Source organism: Ursus arctos, unplaced genomic scaffold (genome assembly GCF_023065955.2).
Source record: "Ursus arctos isolate Adak ecotype North America unplaced genomic scaffold, UrsArc2.0 scaffold_3, whole genome shotgun sequence".
NCBI classification, from domain to species: domain Eukaryota; kingdom Metazoa; phylum Chordata; class Mammalia; order Carnivora; family Ursidae; genus Ursus; species Ursus arctos.
This window is the reverse complement of record NW_026622985.1, coordinates 66,151,773-66,170,740: the sequence shown is the minus strand read 5'-3', so window position 1 is coordinate 66,170,740 and position 18,968 is coordinate 66,151,773. Positions and strand designations below refer to the sequence as shown.

At 42.2% G+C, this 18,968-nt stretch overlaps 1 protein-coding gene across 3 annotated transcripts in view; it reads left to right on the top strand.

Moving 5' to 3' along the window:
* DOCK4 (dedicator of cytokinesis 4) overlaps nucleotides 1-18,968 on the top strand; it is a 409,136-nt gene that overhangs the window by 263,570 nt on the left and 126,598 nt on the right. For all 3 annotated transcript variants that reach the window (XM_026509569.4, XM_044387653.3, XM_026509577.4), the window contains exons 16-20: nucleotides 923-1,029; nucleotides 11,524-11,680; nucleotides 16,774-16,871; nucleotides 16,980-17,063; nucleotides 17,238-17,338. In XM_026509569.4, coding sequence (XP_026365354.3) covers nucleotides 923-1,029; nucleotides 11,524-11,680; nucleotides 16,774-16,871; nucleotides 16,980-17,063; nucleotides 17,238-17,338 — 547 coding nt within the window. The remainder of the gene's footprint in view (nucleotides 1-922; nucleotides 1,030-11,523; nucleotides 11,681-16,773; nucleotides 16,872-16,979; nucleotides 17,064-17,237; nucleotides 17,339-18,968) is intronic.

Here is an 18,968-nt window from a genome sequence, read left to right as displayed (position 1 = left end):
TAGGCTGCAGGCCCTGGAACTCCTCCCCTCCCATCTGAATACAAGGAGACAGTCCAGTTGAACCAACCAGTTTCTTTTAATGCTTTCTCCATTTTTGGAGAAAAGGAAAATTGGTGGAAAGAACTGGAATGGTACTTGAGATCTAGAGCAAGTTATGCGATCTCAATTTCCTTCTCTGTAAATAATTGCCAATGATCCTTGACCTTTCTAGCCATTGTAATTCCTCATTAAGCATCTGAACACCTCACTTCCCCATTTCCAGCTTCCAGAATACTACTGTAATAAGCTCTTCTTAACCTATAGATAGCAGTTCATGTTGTTTATCCATGTCTAAGATCCCGGGGAAGTAGCTTCCACAGGGCTGTCTTCACACATGTGAACATAGGGAAAGTTCTGTTACAAGCCAGGGCAGAGCTTAGAAAACTACCTTTGCGTGAGTAGTGAGCAAAACATTGAATTTCACGTTCATTTGTTCATTTGTTCACTTGTTCATTGATTTAGCATATACTTAGTAAGAACCTACTATGTTCTTGGCACTCTTTGAGATACCAAGCTTAGAATAAAATAACAGAAGAATCCAGCCCTCAGTGGTGCCTACGGCTGGGGGCAGAGGGTAGGACATGAAGAGAAAAAAACAGGCAATCCAGGAATTTTGTTAAAACATAATTTAAGATAGTGAGTCCCATGCAGAAAATGCATCCAGCAGTGTCCTTTGCAGGCTGCAGGGCAGGAAGATGGGTAGGAGGGCGGCTCCTGCAGATGGAGGTCTCGCCAAAAAAGCTGCTCTCCGTTGTGTAAAGGGACCGGCGAGTGTGGGTTGTATTTCTGGATGATCACGCTTATTGGCAAGCTATGAGTCTGAACACAGGTGTGTAAACAAGCATTTTAAAAAGCAAATAATTCTTTCTCTCTTTTCTCACAGCAAAGGAGAAAGGAGAGAAGAAATTGTTTGGTTTCTCCTTCGTCCCCCTGATGCAGGAAGATGGTAGGACTCTTCCAGATGGCACTCATGAGCTCATCGTGCATAAGGTAACATCAGTCAGATGTTGGCGACGGGCTGTGATAAACAAGGTTGAATTATTAACTCATTATCTTGTTATCACTCTGGAAAAGAGAAAAAAAAAATGACTGAAAAGAATACTCCTTTGGAAGATTGCTGGCAAGGAGTGTGTCTTTTTGAAAGGATGGTCTCTGTGTTCTGTGTCATTCTGAAACCTGTTTTAAAGATGATTTATATCTTCACTTTAACTTAGGTATAGATGTTTGGGTAAGTCTCTGTGTTGACCTTAAAGTCCTTTCTGTTGCTGTGAGAGGATTAAATAACCTTACAAGTAGGTTTTAAAATATTTCCAATACATACATGCTTTCGTATCTAGATCGGACCCGCCCCAGGAGTAAATCTAGCAGGGTGATCATTACAAGTTTCTGGTCTGCTGCTCTCACTAAGCAGGCAAAGAAATCGTGGTCCTCTGTCCTGACAACATCAGCAGTTGTTACTTTCTATTTTGTGCATCGAGAATATTCATAAAAACATTGGGAACAAAGTATACTGTAGTAGGCAATAAAAAGAAAATTCACAAAACCAGAGCTCCTTAATAGTTATCTGGGACTACTAGTAATAATGAAGTATAGAAGAGAAATACTAGTCACTGTAAAATGTAGAATTAAAAGACACAATTTTCTCCAATTACTTCTCTTTTGCATTTCTCTGTTTCTGTAATCACATGACATTACAGGCTCTTACCAGCTCGCCGGTGGTCTAAGTGGTCCTGCCCACCTGGCTCTTGTCTCCCTCCAGTCCAGGTTTCATCAGCCGTCGGGTGACCCATCTAAGGCGCAGGTCTGACTGGGCCGCTTCCCAATTTAAACCCCCTAAAAACCTCCCGATTGCTGAGAAAATAAATCTCAGAATGTGCAAGGCTTCCAACTCCCAACCGTCTCACCTCTGAGCACTTCTGTTCTTGATACCATGGCCACATCCAGCTCTTTCTAGCTCCTGCCCCCCACTGGCTGCTGGTTCTCTCTGCTCTGACTCTGCCCTTGGCACCCCCAGAGTCATACTTTCCCTGCCTCTCCTCGTGGCTAACTCCTGCTCATCCTTGGAGGCTCCTCTTGGCCACAACCTTCATCAGAAGAATGGTCCTCACTCTCTGGCCCCCACTCCCTGTGTTCCTGGCTGGCCAGCCGCCCTCCCCTGAGTTCTCTGGATATCTGCACACATCTCTCCCATTGTACTCGTAACACTGTCCCCTAATTATCGGATGCTCCCTCGGCTTACTCCAGTAGATTTAGGGGTCCCTAAGAGTGGGACTTTGTCAGGGGTTCTGGCACACCGTAGATGTGCAACAAAGATTTATTGAATGAATGAAAGAGCTACAAACAGAAACTTTCCTTACCTTTGGGTTATTGCTGTTTCTGGTACACTCATGTATGTGTACGTACGTGTTTCTTGAATCATTTATTGTCCGGTTATTTGTTCAACACATTTATTGACCACAAACAGCAAGTCGGGCACTGTTCTAGGTACTGGAAATGTAGTGGTGAGCAAAACAGTGCAAGTCCCTTCCATTTCTGGCACTTATGTTCTGTCTACTTCAAAAAGGGACTTAGAGACGCTTACAGCGTTAAGCTACAAAGAAAAAACACCTTAGGCAGTAAAGCAAACAGAGGAGCTCAGTGTACTAGACACCTGAGATGATCAGTGTGTCTCATCGATAGGTGGGAGGTGCCTTTTGTGAGGCACATGACAGGCAAGGTCTTTGGCTACGATTTTCCAAAAGACATATGGTCTGTGTATGAGTGTTTGTGATATTGCCTCTGCGTACCATTAAATCTTGACTCAGAAAAGGCCGGGCTAAGTTAATTAAAACGGAGCTCCAGTTGCCCAATAACGATAGAAGGATGAATCACTTTTATATGGCACATCAAGTGCGGGCTTTCTCACCTGTGGGTTAGACAGTGTTTTGGGGCAGGTGCTGAGTGTCTAGTCAAGGCCAGGTTGACTCCTCTAAATGAATACAAATAATGCCAAGATTCATAGTTGGTGTTTAAAGACATCCATACACTTAAAATGCCAGGAGGACAGGTAGCTAGCAGGCCTTGCTTCTCTACAGAAGCATTGAAAGAGTTCAGCTGGTATCGATTCCCAGACAGAGAACCGTTCTACTCTGATATCAGAGGCCTGTCGGGTGCCTGTTGGCAAGGGCAAAACTTTTCCCGGAAACAGAGCTTTGAATCTGCTCACGCCCTTGTACAAATTTGCATGGAGTATTCAGAATTCTGATCCGTAAAGCATAGGAAAGTTTATTTATTTGAGCTTGAGCAATGTAAAAGGCAGGTGTTCCCAGTGGTCTTTCTCACCCACAAAGGAGGCTCAGGGTGAGGTCTATAGATTGTCTAATTTGGGGCAGACCTACTTTGAGGAGACCCGTCAGGAAGGATTAGCTCCACAGAGGAACCATAAGTAGCTGTGTTGTCTTATGATTAGGGTTATTCAGTGTCGCTTATTTAAAGAGGTGTGGGATACTTGCCACGTTTAACAACTTTTGTTTTTAGTCTAGTTGATGCCATGGTTGTGTTTTTCATAGTACTGAGCCAGCAAGTTCAGTTTCAGCCTAAGGGCACTTGTAGTGTAATGATTATAAAACCATAGTATGAGCATAATGCTTATGCTTCTTCTGCCATGGCAAGAAGGCACGCAGCCTGCTGATAATTGCAGCCTTGAATTTACTATTTAAAAAAAAAAAAAAAAAAGAGGAGGAGGAGTGGTTTCAAATCATTGAGTAGAAAAAACAGCCCATTTAATAAGTACTGTTGAGATGACCATGATGGGTGTTGGGGGGAAAGAAAGAGCTGGATTCCTACCTTGCTTTTTATACCAAAACAAGTTCCAGATTAAGGTTTAAAAAAAAAACAAACAAACTTGTAACAGCCTTAAAAATATGACTGAACATTTTTAAAACATTGCAGTAGGGAGGGCCTTTCTAACAATGACTCACATGTTAGATTCAGGTACAAAAAAACCCCCCAAAACTTGTAAGTTGGACTACATAAAAATTTCAAACCTCTTCTTGATAAAACCGTCATCATCAAGGCTGAGAGACACATGACAAACTCAGTTACAACACAGTTTACAAAGGGTGGCCGTTCCCAGTTGGCCATGAGTTACTACGGATCGGCCCTGACAAGAGCTATTTACAAGACCTTACCGTTCTGCCTACCCCACCACTTCCCCTCTACTTAGAGAAAACAGAAGCCATCAGACAGGAACTTTTCTAACTTCCCGTGTTCTCTCCTTTGCCACCTGCAGACTTACCGGCATCCTTCCCTTCCTTCCTGCTTCCTGTCTCAGAGGATGGGACAAGACTCCTTCTCTCCAAGCCTAATTCTTCCACCTGCTTCCTTCAGGATCCTCCTCCCTCCTGACTCCCTGGAGACCCCACTCTTCCCATTGTCCCCTCTTCCTCCTGCAACTATATCTATTTCCTTTCTTCTGGCAGGATTCTCTCAGGTCATAAACCTGCTCAAGCCTTTTTCTTGAAAACAAAAACAACAAAAATCTTTCTAAATGGCCACACACTCCTCCTTCCCTTCCCATCACCGTCAGTCTACATGAAAAGCCGGTCTTCTGTCTCCGTCTGTACTTCCTTGTGTTCCATTTGCTCTTCAGGCTGCTTCTGTCCCCACAGCTCGAATGGATTTTCTCCCTCGAAGTCTTTAGTGCCCAGTCGGGGTCACATAACCCTTGCTTTATTACTCAGCATGAGAGAAATTAAAAATGAAACACCTATAACATTTTAAAAATTAGATGTAAGCTGATATGCTTAGCATAGAAACGTGCCACACTGAACAGAAAAAAGAAAAAAAAAGCTACGTTAACCTTATAGGTGGACTTGGTCTTAGCACTGAAGGCTATTAATGGGATGTCCAAAGAGCCCCTTCATTCTTAAAATTATACCGGGACGTCATCAGTCTTCCCAAAGTGGCTAAAGCCACTGGCCACTTTGAGAAACTTTCATTACTTCTTTGCAGCGTGTAACACCATTGATGACCCTTCCTGAAAATCCCACATTCTTTGGTCTATTCGACAGTGTTCTCCTGAGTTTCATCCTTCTTCTCACCCTTCTGTCTTTATCCACACATTACACGTGGGCGTTACCATGGATTTCATCCGTGGCCACCATCTGTGGCTCCTCGGTCTAAAACCATCTGAGCCATTTCCATGGGTTCGCTCACCACCGCGTCTCTGCTGCCGATGGCCACAGCAGATTTCCAGCCCAAGCTTTTACCGGCCTACCGACCATCCACAGCTGGCTTCGCCAGGGACCCCTCAAACTCAGCAGGTCCCCAGCAGTGCTTTTCTCTTGGGTTTTCCCTAATGGAGAGGTCTAGGGCAGTTCCAAGGCTTTTTTGTATTGAAAACTCCCATGCTCCAGCCTTACTAAGGTACGTATCATTGTCTGGATGTACCTGTACTTAAAAAAAAAAAAAAAAGTTGTTTTTGAGATATTTTAGACTAACAGGAGAGTTGCAAAAAATAGTACAGAAAATTCCCATATACCCTTCACCTAGCTTCTCCTTATGTTAACATCTTACATAACCATAGCATATTTATTGAAACTAACCTTTGTGCGGTACTTGAATTTCACAAGTTTTCCCGCTAATGTCATTTTTCTGTTTGGGAGTCCAGTCCAGCATCCCACATTGCACTTAATTGCCATGGCCCCGGAGTCTCCTTTATGTGCTTTTCCCCTCCCAGTGCCTCTATAGCTACCATTTCTTCCACATGCTATGCCTCTTCCTCCCTTGCCTGCTTGGTAAGCCTCTTCTTCTCTATGACTGAAGTCAGGCAGCCCCTTCCCTGGTAGGGCTGGAATCCAGTGGCCCTTAACACAACTTTGTCATCGGTATTAATGGTGCAGAGGTCAGATGTATCATGCCCTCAGGGACAGGGACTCTGTTTATTTCCTTGGTACATTCTTAATCCCAAGTTAAAGGACTGGCAAATGGGAATTTAGTGAATTCTTAGTAATATCATCCAGGATGCCTAATCATACTGAAAGAGTCCCTAAAAGAAGGTATTTTGCTGCCGCAACTGTTTAAATCTGGTTGTGATTAACTGGTAAAATATAGTTCCAACTGGATTGTCTAACTTACTGTGTTTTTTAAATTCAATTCAATACTTTCTGCAGTACAGAAAGTACAGACCCCTTAAGTTGATTAATGTACTATAGATTTCCATACCAGTTTATTTCTGCATAAAATGTATCTGCTCATGGCTCGGTCACATAGCTTGTATTACTGCAGATACCATGTTTCTGGAACACTGCTCATGACTGACCATTGCAGCTCTCTTTCACATGTCTAGGATGGTGGGTCCGAAGAATGGCCTGGGGTATGATGCACCATCCACTGCTGTGCCAACTGGTTTTAACCCTGGGCAGAGGAATAGACTGTGAGCCAAGTGGTATCATCTTAAAGCTCATTGAGACCACCACTGCTTCCCAAAGCCTGCGTTTAGTTCTTCTGTAAGAGTCTGAGCACAATTTCTCCTGTCGGGTCTGATTTCAGTCTCAAGTGTAGTAAAGCAGAGGGCTGGTTCTCAATTCTTCCTCTCTAATTTGTAATAAATTAACTTCACGCCAGTTTGAGATGACTTGCACAGTTCCCAGCCTATCAGAGGAAACACAGAGAATTGTCCTTTACTGTGACAATGACATTGTTTTGTTCCTCTAATCTGGTAGCAGCCTCAAGAGGCTGTGGTCATGTTACCTTGTTTCTCCCAGAAGGAGTGGCTCAGTTCATTGTTCCCTCATCTTTCATCCTATATCCATCACCCCGGTGATACATTAGCTGTGCCCATCACAAGGGAATGCGGGAGACAGTGTCTCATTATTCTCATGTCCTCATTGCCATTTTCCATGTCTGCACCGGATACGATGAAAACAAGTCGTCTTTATGCCCAAACCAGAACAGTTGTTGTGCAAGTGTCCCCAGAATGCAAGTGATTCGTATTTAACCACTCATCTCGTTGAGGGCTGTGGCCGGGTTTTGCTCTGGTGATGACAAGACCACTTCTCACCTGCATACACGAGAGCTTCGTGGAAGGCTGCAGTGTTCCGGTGGTCTGACCCACAGGCCTGCAGACGCTCAACCACGCTCTTTTGTACCAGCATTTCCACCGGCAATGCCACACCATTCTTTTCCAGCCTCCTTTCTGTGACTTAATGGACTCTGAGCCTCAGAGTTGGGGGGCGGAGTTACTCATTCCTGTTTGTTTGCTCCACTCCACACCCTGGTTCGGAGGGGTACTTCCAGCACGTTCTTTCTCCCAGCTGGCTGAAGAATGCCTGAGGCATTTGCTGCTGACTCTTTCTTCCTCACTGCCTGGCTTTTGCTACATCAGCCGTGCATTTCCTCCTAAAAGGCTAGAGAACCTTGTTGGCCTCAGCTCTTGCTGATACCTGCCGCTGCCGTAGAGGCCTACCTCCTGGAACACCATTTCTCTTCCTCACTGCTCCCCAGCCCAGTTTCTCTTCAGTTGATTCTCTTTCATCAGATGAATTGACAGATGATCTCTAACTCACCTGTTGTGTTCCCAAGCTCCTGGGTCGTGCCTTATCTGCTCCTTCTTGGCCTTGATCCCCACTGCATCCGGGTCACACCATCCTCCTCGCTCCGTGCTGCTTGCAGAATAGAGCCTAGCCATCTCGCTGTTGGGCTCATAGACGTATGTGACATGCAGCCATTTCAGCTCCACAGACCACTCTGAGCTGCCTCCCAGGGGGTTTCCCACAAATAGACCTTTATTTTTGAAAAGTGAACTTTTTGGTCTTTCTTAGCCTTACCCTTAGCATTCAGTATGTTACCTGTAAATCAATAAGTGTTTACTTCATTATCTCTTTTGACTCCTACTGGACAAAAAAAAAAATCAGTGTCAAACTCCTGGCAAATGTTATCATCGAAAGAGTCATAGAGACCCAAGAGTGATTATATGCTTTTCTTTTCTGAATTGATGGATAGAATTCTCTTCACCTGCTCTTTCTGTAAGACGCACAAACACACGTACACATGCACACACACCTAGTATTCTTGGTCGAAGATCTTGATATAACTTTTGTGTCCTAATATTTATGTTAATGGTCACAGTTCTACTTGACTGAGAGGGAGAGTTCAGCTGTAAGAATTGTCAAGGTGTCACAGCTCAGACAAACTCAGATGCTGAGGTCTTGACGGCCCCCAGGCTGGAGGAGAGGGGAGGTGAACCAGTGCTGGTGGCAGTCCTCTGAGAAGGCAGCCACATCTTCTCTTCACATGCTCCCCAAGGGCATGACACAGCCGTCACATCTTAAGTCACAGAAGTGGTCAGTCCATGACTACCAGTGGAGCAACGGGAGCGTAGCAAGCAGAAATGCTAAGAGGGTGCCAGAAGGGCTCATGAGCTAGGCCATTATTTGACGGGTGGGGGAATAAGAGCTCTATCTACAGGAGCAGAATTTCTGTGAACAGATGGAGCGTAGCATACTAGGGCCAGCTCCGGCTCCTGAAGAGAAGACTTGGAAATAGCTGGACAGTATGTCCGTCGTGTTTGCAAGAGACTTCAGTCACAGTAAGTGGTGGTTAGACAGATGGAACACAAGGCAGGCGAGGGACGGCAGACCAGAGCGTGTTCCTGACCCCACAGACCAGATCCAGGCAGGAAATGGGGGCAGTGTGGGGTGCTGTGACTCATGCTGGGACTTGGGGTGGTCCAAGCCCTGATACCAAGAACAAAACGGGGGGGGGGGTGGCAGTCAAGGGTTCCAGAACATTACTTTGCCTAAGCACTTTTTCTGAAAAAGGCATTCGAAGTGTTCACTTTTTAATGATTCTCTAAACTGTATATGTGCGTTTCATGCGCTCTGCTGCTGTCTCTATGAAATATCTCCCAATAGTAAAAGAAAGCATTTGGAGTTGTAATGTTAGAAGAGAATTATAGAGGCTCTTTATTGTGTTTATAGGTACTCCTGTTACTGGGCAGGTGTGCTAGTAAGAACATCTTGTAGTAGTGTGATTCTGTTTCTCTGAACTTGTTAGGTCTTTCCTAAAGATTTATTATTTAAACTTAAAAAAAAAAATTTATGAATCACACACAGTGCTATAGGATACCGAAGGATTCTGTGCTTAAACTCCTGCCTGTTACCAAGACACAAGCCTTGAAGATACTTAAATAAATAAAGTTCATGTGAATTTTTAAATTTACACTCAAAATAACCTAAGTTATACCAGTTCTATATCTGTTAAAATATTTTTTTCAGAATTGTAGTTTAAAATCACTTTTGTCATTATAAGGAAGTATGGAGATAATTCACAATAAAAACAAAATACTCTCATTACCTAGGTGATGTTAACTATTAATCCTCTAGTGTATATCCTTCTAAATATTTTTCTCTGTGTGGATTTTTGACCCAAATGATATTATAGAGCAGTTTTAGGCTTATAATAAAATTGAGAGGAGGATATAAATTTCTCATTTGCCCCCCTGCCCACATGAACGGCCTCTCCCATTATCAACCTCACTCACCAGAATGGTACTTTTTTTTTTTTTTAAACCAAGGGTGAGCCTACATTGACATATCATAATCACCCAAAGTCCATAGTTTACCTTAAGATTCACTCTTGGTGTAGTACATTCTGGGGGTTTGGACAAATGAATAAGGACATACGGCCACTATAATATCATACTGCCCTAAAAATCCTCTGTGCTCTGCCTATTCATCCCTGCCCCACCGGCCTCTAGCAACCACTCATCTTTTTACCGTCTCCATAGTTTTGCCTTTTCCAGAATGTCGTATAGTTGGAATCATACAGCAGCCTTCTCAGACTGACTTCTTTCACTTAGTAATATGCATTTAAGTTTTCTACATGTCTTTTCATGACTCCATTGCTCATTTCTTTTTAGTGCTGAGTAGTATTCCACTGTCTGGGTGTACCACGGTTTATCCGTTTACCTACTGAAGGACATCTCAGTTGCTTCTTAATATTTATATTTTGTCACCTGCTTTTTAAGTTAATGATTTTTTTTTTAAGATTTTATTTATTATTTATGTGACAGAGAGACAGCCAGTGAAAGAGGGAACACAGCAGGGGAGTGGGAAAGGAAGAAGCAGGCTCCCAGCGGAGGAGCCCGATGTGGGACTCGATCCCGAAACGCCGGGATCACACCCTGAGCCGAAGGCAGACGCTTAATGACTGCGCTACCCAGGCGCCCCCTTAAGTTTATGATTTTCTAATCACTGAATTTTTTAAATCTCATCTAGAACTTAAGTCAGTATATAAATTTCAAAAAAAAAAATCCTTTTAGTTCCAAAATCCTTTTTTTGATCCAAATCTGAGACCACACGCCACATTTGGCTTAGATGTTGGTTAGTCTAGAATCTTTTTTCTTACAACATTGGACTCAAAGAGACAAAGCTGGGCATCCTGCAGAAAGTGCTGCCTTCGGGGATTTTCCGGTTGCTTCCCTAAAGTATTGTACAGCATCTTGTTTGGTCCGTTGTAATGACTGCGAAGTGGGAATGAAAGCTGTAGTTGTGTTAGGTTCAGATTCAGCATCTGTAGTACGAATACGTGACAGCTGGTGGTGTGTGTCTTCGCACTGTCCTGCATCAGTATAACGACAGCCTGATCCCCCCACATGCGTGCCGTTACATTTGTCTTCTTGTCACTGGGACGTAATCTGTGTGATGGTACATTGGCATCATAAGATGTCCAATTCTTTTTTCTTTCAAGTAAGCTTTATGCCCAGTGTGGGGCTTGAACTCATGACCCCGAGATTCTCTACCGACTAAGCCAGCCAGGCATCCCAAATGTCCAAATCTTTATCCAACAATTTTCCTGCCGATTTTAGCATTAAGTGACAACCTTCGACTAAAGAAAGAATTACATTAGGGATATGAAACTATATTTTCTAGATTTGTAATTCCTTTTACATTTGTTAGCTGGCATCTTCTGTGAAGTAGAGATTTTCTTCACATAGTAGGACTCTTAGATGACCCTGAAAAACAGTTTCCTTTAATTGCCAATTTTCAAAGCAAGGAGCTGTTCAGTAGCAGCCTCAGATGAGATGTTGGAAGAATTTAAGCATTTTTTAAAGTGCTGTGGTCACTGCAAATATGATTTTTTTGAGTACTTCCTGCGTATCAGGCACTGTGCAAAAGGCTTTATGAAACTGAATTCTTAGGACAACACACCGAGGTTTTAGAGATAGAAGTGATGATCTGGTGTGGCGAGATAGCACGATAGAGTTACTCCTGGGAGCAGTAGCAGAACTGGGATTCGAACCCAAATCAGTCTGAGCCCAAAATCCATGCTTAATTCCTTCCTCTGTTTTTGTTGTATTTTACTTAAAAGCCAAATTCTATTTGTAATCCCATGTGGAATGTTTCCCAGTTCATAAACAGTAAAAATGGAAATTATGCTTAATAATTTTCATGAGGTCTCTTATCCCTCCCTTTTTAATTTTGTTTTTAATATTTTTAACAGTGTGAAGAAAACACAAATCTTCAGGATACTACCCGCTACCTCAAACTTCCCTTTTCCAAGGGCATCCTCCTTGGAAGTAATCATCAAGCCATCAAGGCCACAAAGGAGTCTTTTTGGATAACATCTTTTCTCTGTTCGACAAAACTCACACAGAATGGTAATGTATAATGCTGTTTTATTTGAAAGCCCTTGTACTTAAGCACTCATGTGAATTTTAGTAGGCATGTTTAATAAACACCAGTGTTATATTTAAGGACTTGGCACTAGAAAAATCGTTGATCCTTCTGTTGGTCACTATTTCCAGTAAAATGGAAACCTCTGTGACCTGATGGTCTGTTAATGCATGTAATTTAAAGACTTGGGAATTATTCCAGTATTGAAACCCAAGTGCACAACACTTCAAAACCCAGCTGGTTTTTAAAAAGAGGAAGAGGGAGAGACAAAGAATACTACCACCTTAATCCCTCTTGTTTTATAGCTCCATAAACAGTGCCAATTGCAGGCTTTGGAATAAAGTCTGCTTTTTGTTTAATTAGATGGATATTGCTTTTTCTATTCTACCATACTTTTTATGTCAGTGATTGTTTAGCAAGTTATGATTAATAAAACAAGCTCTTCTCCTTGGAAAATTATCATGAAAACATCATCTGTAATGAAGGAAGGAAATTAAACATTTTTGAGTTCTTCATGGTTGCCATATAAGGCTTCTGGCTAGTATTCTGAATGCTGTATTAATAAGTCAGATTCATTATGTCAAGGAGACTCACTTCATAAGGTATTGAATCTCATAAAGTGTTCCTGTGCCTAACATTGGTAAGTGCTATCAGTTCTTTCTTCTGGGTCATAGAACAGCATTTGTAATAGTAAATGTATTTCTTGTCTTGGAACACGGCCTCAGGAAAGAAGTGAAATGTCGCCCTGTAATACTGACCTCTTTTAAGATACCTTTCAGTTTCTCTTGCTGTGCAGCCGTATCTATGTAGGACTTGGCAAATGATCCTTTCACATTTGTATTAGGTTTGTTTCTCCCCTTCCACAAGTATTTTTGGAGAAATATTTTTCAAAATCAGCTGCGTATTTTTAGTAAACTTGGTTGAAGGTAGCCATCACCAAGTTAAGAAACATCAAGAGTTTATCTATATTCAGGGGCGCCTGGGTGGCACAGCGGTTAAGCGTCTGCCTTCGGCTCAGGGTGTGATCCCGGTGTTATGGGATCGAGCCCCACATCAGGCTCCTCCGCTATGAGCCTGCTTCTTTCTCTCCCACTCCCCCTGCTTGTGCTCCCTCTCTCGCTGGCTGTCTCTATCTCTGTCGAATAAATAAATAAATAATCTTAAAAAAAAAAAGAGTTTATCTATATTCAGTGATGAATTATTTTACTTTAATACAGATTTCACTGACAGAACTCTATAATGTTTATAAAGCATTTACCAAACCTCCGGTGTCTTTTATGGTGCCAGGCTACCCTACGGAGATCATAAAGATAAAATCAACCTGCTGTTGACTCCCTTAGACAGAAATTGTATGTATCCTGTGTGGATTCGTTGTATGTCTGTCATAGAGCCTGGGTTCACATTTAACTGATTGCCTCCGGTAGAATAACTTCAGGATGTGTTAGTTATCTCTTGCTGTAGGAAGAATTACTGTAAACTTACTGGCTTAAAACAACAAACATTTATCATTGAACAATTCGGGAGGTCGGAAATCTGAAATCCTTTTCACTGGACTAAAATCAAGGTGTCAGCAGAACCACATTTCTCCTGGAAACTCTAGGGAAGAATCCTTTGCTTACCTTTTTTAGCTTCCGGGGGCCACCTGCATTCCTTGGCTCGCGGCCCTCCCTCCGTCTTCAGAGCCAGTGGCATGGCATCTTTACGTGGTTATGACTCTGACCACCTTCTGTCTCTTAAGGATCCTTGTGATTACATTGGGCCCACTAGACATTCCACAATAATTGCCCCTATTTTAAGACCTTTAACTTAATCACATCTGTGAAATCTCTTTTGTCATAAAAGGTAAACGTATTCACAGATACCAGAGATTAGGACATTGAGGTCTATGGGGCAGTTATGCTGCCAACCACACAGATAATCCTACCAATATCTTATCTGCCATCAAAATGTTTGGCCCTGAAGACTTAAACTTGTTCTTGTTCTCAGGTTTAGGACGTTACACAGAATTGTGAACATAAAACCCTACCAAATCCTAAAAATTAGAGTTGCTACTTTGTAAAAGCAGAGAACATTTTCGGGTAGATATGGATAAATAAACCTATTCAGAAATCATTATGTTAAACATCTCACTATATGGAGGGCAATGCTTGGCTCATTTTTGGACACTGAAAAGTGCTTAATTATCATTTGACTTTGATTAACCTTGTCACTGTAACACAGCTCAAAATGAACCAGGAAATAAATACTGTGTTTCAAAGAGATGGGAAAGAGGAAGAAAGTGAGTTGATCTTTCTGAAATTTACATGCTAGACACACATTTCTGTGTAGAAGTAATCCAGTTCCAAATTGGAATTAAATTGCTTTGTATTCATTTTACTCAAATTGGAAAATATACAAATCCCATTTCCATTACAATTGGGCATTTAGCAAGTGATACGGTCTCTAGGAACAGTTTCTTCCAGCAGATTTGCATTTCACGATCCCTCAAAGTGTGTCTCTTTGCACGTCTTCTACACTCCAGTGTTGTTCAGGGCTGGTGTACCAGGGCTGGAGCACCTTGCCCGACATCTGTGACTGCCAGATCAAGGAGATGTTTTAAGCTTCTTAAAAGTAGGGGTCAAGGAAGAAATTATTTTACTTATTTGTTTTCTTCCTTGGGCTGTTAAACACAACTTTTCAAAAAGTTTAAAAATAAAAACAGTGCTTACATTTAGCCTAACCGTTAATTGTACAGTTGCTGACTTCTCCACATCCCCTTCTGCCCCAAATAATGGGTGGTTTATTCAGTCTCTTCCTGAGAGTGTGATTTAAAAGAAAAAGAAAAAAATACAATAAAAATAGGGATGCTGTCATCCACCTGTTTTCTAGCTCTTGGTAGATCAAACATACAGTATAATCTTAAATGCTCGTTGAATGGAATGTTTAAAATTTGCATTTTCAGCAATAGGTCACGGCTCCCAGTGTGCAACTAACGTATCTTCTGACAGCTAAAGTAGAGACCTAAGTGTCTGATTTCATTCTGAGCACTTTGTACGTATGATTAATTACATCCAGATGAACATAGTGCTTCACTCTTCCTTTTCTTCCATTATGAACAGTCTAGAGATTTATCAGACATTTTGCAGGAAAGGTCCACAGCCCCATCCCGATCTGATTGTCTGGACACCTGTCATCTCTTCTCCAGCTCTGCTGAGGACAGTGCTGTTCCTGGTTTCCCACTGCTGCCTCTGGGGCTGCCTCTCTGAGGTCTGCAGAGCCACCTCCTTCCTCTGCCCACACTCCTCACAGTGGGCTATGCCCTGGACGCCTGTGCATTGGGCTTGCTCTGAGGGGCAGGAAAGAGAGGAGGGAGATGGCGTGAGAGCTGGAATGGAGATGCAGTGGGGAGTGAGGAGTGAGTGGCAGGGATCACGCACTGGAGAACTGTGAGAGAGGCTGCCTGGGGAGGAAGGCATCCTGCAGGGGATGCAGGAAATAGGAAGCATGTGGGAAGAAGGCAGCAAACAGACGGGAGAAGAATGCTGTGCTCCCTCTGCCGTGGCAGGTCTCACTCTGTGGAAATACCTACTATTCTAAATATAACCGGTCCTTTTTAAAAAGGTCCCAATCATACCTCTGGGATGTCTGAGTTAGACATGAATATTAAACATTTTCAGGTTTTTCCTCTATGAAAATACCATAAATTTCTTTTTCAAAGTCACTATTTTTAAAATTCCCTCATTTTTCTAATTCTAAACCATCCTCTTATCCCTACCCTGTTCGATATAGGTAAATAATTCTATTTAATACTAAATTTCTAACTATTAAGTCCTTTGTGAAGTTTTTCCCTCGAATCTGGCTTTGGTGAAGGTTGCTTCTGTTTCCTCTGAAGATTCTTATGCTTTTTCTCTTCTCTCTTCACTACATCATCTTTCTTTTTCATCACAACTACTTCTTCCTTGATTTCTTATTTTTGTTTTCTTCTGGTTTTGTTTCTTCTGGTTTTTGTTGGTCTTTCTGCCTCTCAGCAAGTCCCATTTGGGTTTCTCCTGAAACGAGTGCTTTCAAGTGGACTTGACACCATTAAGCCTGGAAAATCCTTCCTTGTCAGTTCTTACCTGCTTTCATTGGCTTCCAGACACCATTGTCTCCCTGCTCCCTCTGGAGCCTAGTGAAGCTGGCCACCATGTTCAGGAGCCTTTCTAACTGCTGTCCAGGAAAGCTGTGGGAAGGATTTCTTTCCCTCACCAGGTGAAGAGGTTCTCAGATGACCCTATTAGACTCAGGCCCATGTCTTGTCAGTTCTGGAAGGGGGGGAAATCGAAGACCTGGGCCCTGCACCCGCCCAGAATCTGGGATGGATGATGACCGTGGCATCCAGGAACTGGCTCTCTCAGGTCCACGGGCTCACTAGATGATCCAACAATTGACTAGACTTGTCATCCTTGTGCAGGGGACGACCTTCTAGTCCTGCCAGGTTTGGGTCACGTTGTCAAGAAGACCTTCATTGCCAGGTAGAATTGGTTGCTAGGGGCAGCGTGCTGTGTGTTGGGGACACAAATATGAATAAAGCAGGTTCCTGACCCTCAAGAAACTCCCACTTTAAGGAGAGGAGGCAGAAAAGGATTCAACGAATATTTATCAACTGCCGGCTATGTGCCTGCTCTGTACCCATGCTAGAATACCTTAGTGCCACAATCGGCATGTTAGCTTTTTTTTTTCTTGGAGTTTTAGGCAAAGACAAATAAACAACTGAAATAGTGAGGTCAGCACCACTGTGAGGGGAGAGCACATAGCCGGCATAGTTAGCTCAGTCTGGAGGTTTCAGAAAAGACTTCCTGGATGAAGCCATGGCTAATCTGGGAACTGAAGGATGAGTAGGAGTTTTAAGTCAAGAGCTTTGGGAAGGGAGAAATAATAAGAATACACTGTAATAAATGTCATCTTAGAGAACTGCTCCTATCTGGGGGAACCTGAAACTCGGATGACCAGAGGGCTAGGCAACACGTGTAAGAATCTCGCTTTTGCCCGTGGAACACTTTCATGTGAGGGACTGTTCTCTGCTGAGGCAATTAATCTTCCTTTTCTGTTTGGAAAGGTGATATGCTTGATCTCTTGAAATGGAGAACCCACCCAGACAAGATCACAGGTTGTCTCTCTAAAATAAAAGAAATCGATGGCTCAGAGATAGTAAAGGTATATGCTATTTTGTTATTCCTCTCTTGGAAATTCATGGAATAAAGAATATTTGGAAGGGAAGGACAGATGATATTTTCTTTATTAATTTACTTCTTTATCTAACAGTTTCTGCAAGATACACTGGATACCTTGTTTGGAATTTTAGATGAAAATTCCCAAAAATATGGGTCTAAAGTATTTGACTCTTTGGTGAGTTTAAATTCACTTTAATTATATCCTAACAATTTTGTCTCTTGGTCTTGACTTTCATAAGGCTCTTTCTGAAATGTGCACTTAGTAGCATAAGAGTCACTTGAAAAGAACCAAAAAAAAAAAAAAATCTTAATTTGCATTCAGTTTTATAAAGTTCAATTTTCTTTTTAGGTTCACATAATAAATTTGCTGCAAGATAGCAAATTCCATCATTTTAAACCTGTAATGGACACTTACATTGAGAGTCACTTTGCTGGGGCACTTGCATACAGGTAAGGCCTTTATCTTGTAATTGGTTTAGAAGCAGTTCACTTTGAGCTTTTCTACGCAGAACCAGCAATATAGGAAAATTTAAAAGGGAGTGTAGGAAGAAATGAACCACAACAACTGAAGTGTCTCTTGAGTCAGTCTCTTCCTTTCTCACACATCTTTTTTTAATGGCTGCAACTTACTTTGATTAAAAGGACAAAAAAAAAAAAAAAAACCTTTCTGAATTCTATTCCTAAAACCTAAAATACAGAGTGTTTTCTTCTTGTCTCTATTTCATGTGATATTCTTTCATCTGAAATGCCTGGTTATTTCAGTCTGTCTGCCAAGAATCCCATTTAACCACCACATTCCTTACTGATTCTAGAAGTCTCTAAGAAAGTGATGTGAAGGGAAAACAGCCTTTGTCGTCATAGCTTTTTAAATTCATTCATTTATCTGTTAATATTGATATTTACTGAGTCCCTACTGTGTGCCTAATGCATGCTGATTCATGTGAAGACATTAAGCAGTTCAGCCATGGACTCAAAACCTTTGATAGGAGCTGCCATTTTCACTGCTCATCCCTTCCTATTAGCTCAGATTCTGCAGGCAAGGCTACAGTGAATGAATAATGACAAGCTGTAGCTCTTACCTGCCTCCCTGCAGCCTAGCTGATACTTGCCAGAAGGCAACAGCTTCTCTCTTTCTGTGCTATGTATAACATCTTCCCAGTCTTTGGCCCTGCTTAAATACAGCCCTGGAATGTTCTCCATAGTTCTTTCTCCCCATTCTAACACTGCTCTTGCTGTTTTGCCCACATTTTTCCTGATACCTTAAGCACTAAGGCCATGCACACGCACAATCATTTATTCCCAGAAGTGTGTTCAAAAAGATGGAATCGTGTTTTTGCCCTCCCCCCCCATCATGTGGCATATAAAAGATAAGTAATCAAATAAGCATTTGATCCTATTACCTCGGGTATTCCCTCTCAAGGCATGTGAAGATTTAATACTCCATTTAAATGAACGGTGTGGCAACACGATTTTTACGGAGGGTGAAGTGTAATATCAGTGATAGTTTGAAACGTTCGCCTGACTCTGCCACTTGGCCTAACATTTGGGGCCCTAGTAACATCTTACCACTTGTGACTGAAATTATCAGTGGAAGCTGGAGAGGAAGGGTGTAATTTCTAACACTTTATGTTGGTCAGAAGAGCAGGGTAATCATTCCCAACAAGACAGATAAGGCCTATGGAATCTTCTCGGGCTATGGATGGTCAGAAACTCACTGATACTTATCTTCAAAATCACACTCCTGGCAGCACCCGCCTCGTACCACATCCGTGCATTCTTCCCCGACTGAGAGAAAAGAGGAGCATTTTTAAAAAATTGTTCTGTTTCTCAGAAACCAAGAACAGAACAAAAGTAAAGGTAGCAAGACTGCAGTCTTGAGAATTATTGTTGTGGGTTTTTTTCATTTATTTTTTGTTTCTTTAAAGAAGAAAACAAACTTGCCTGTTTTGGAAATTGTCTTACTAAGGCACTCTGATGATAAGGCTTATTCTTCCCACAGGTCAGAGAATTAGCAAATCAATCCGTGAGCGTGTGATTTGAAGTAGGAAGATGTTGCCCTGTCCTTCCCCACACCCCCTTT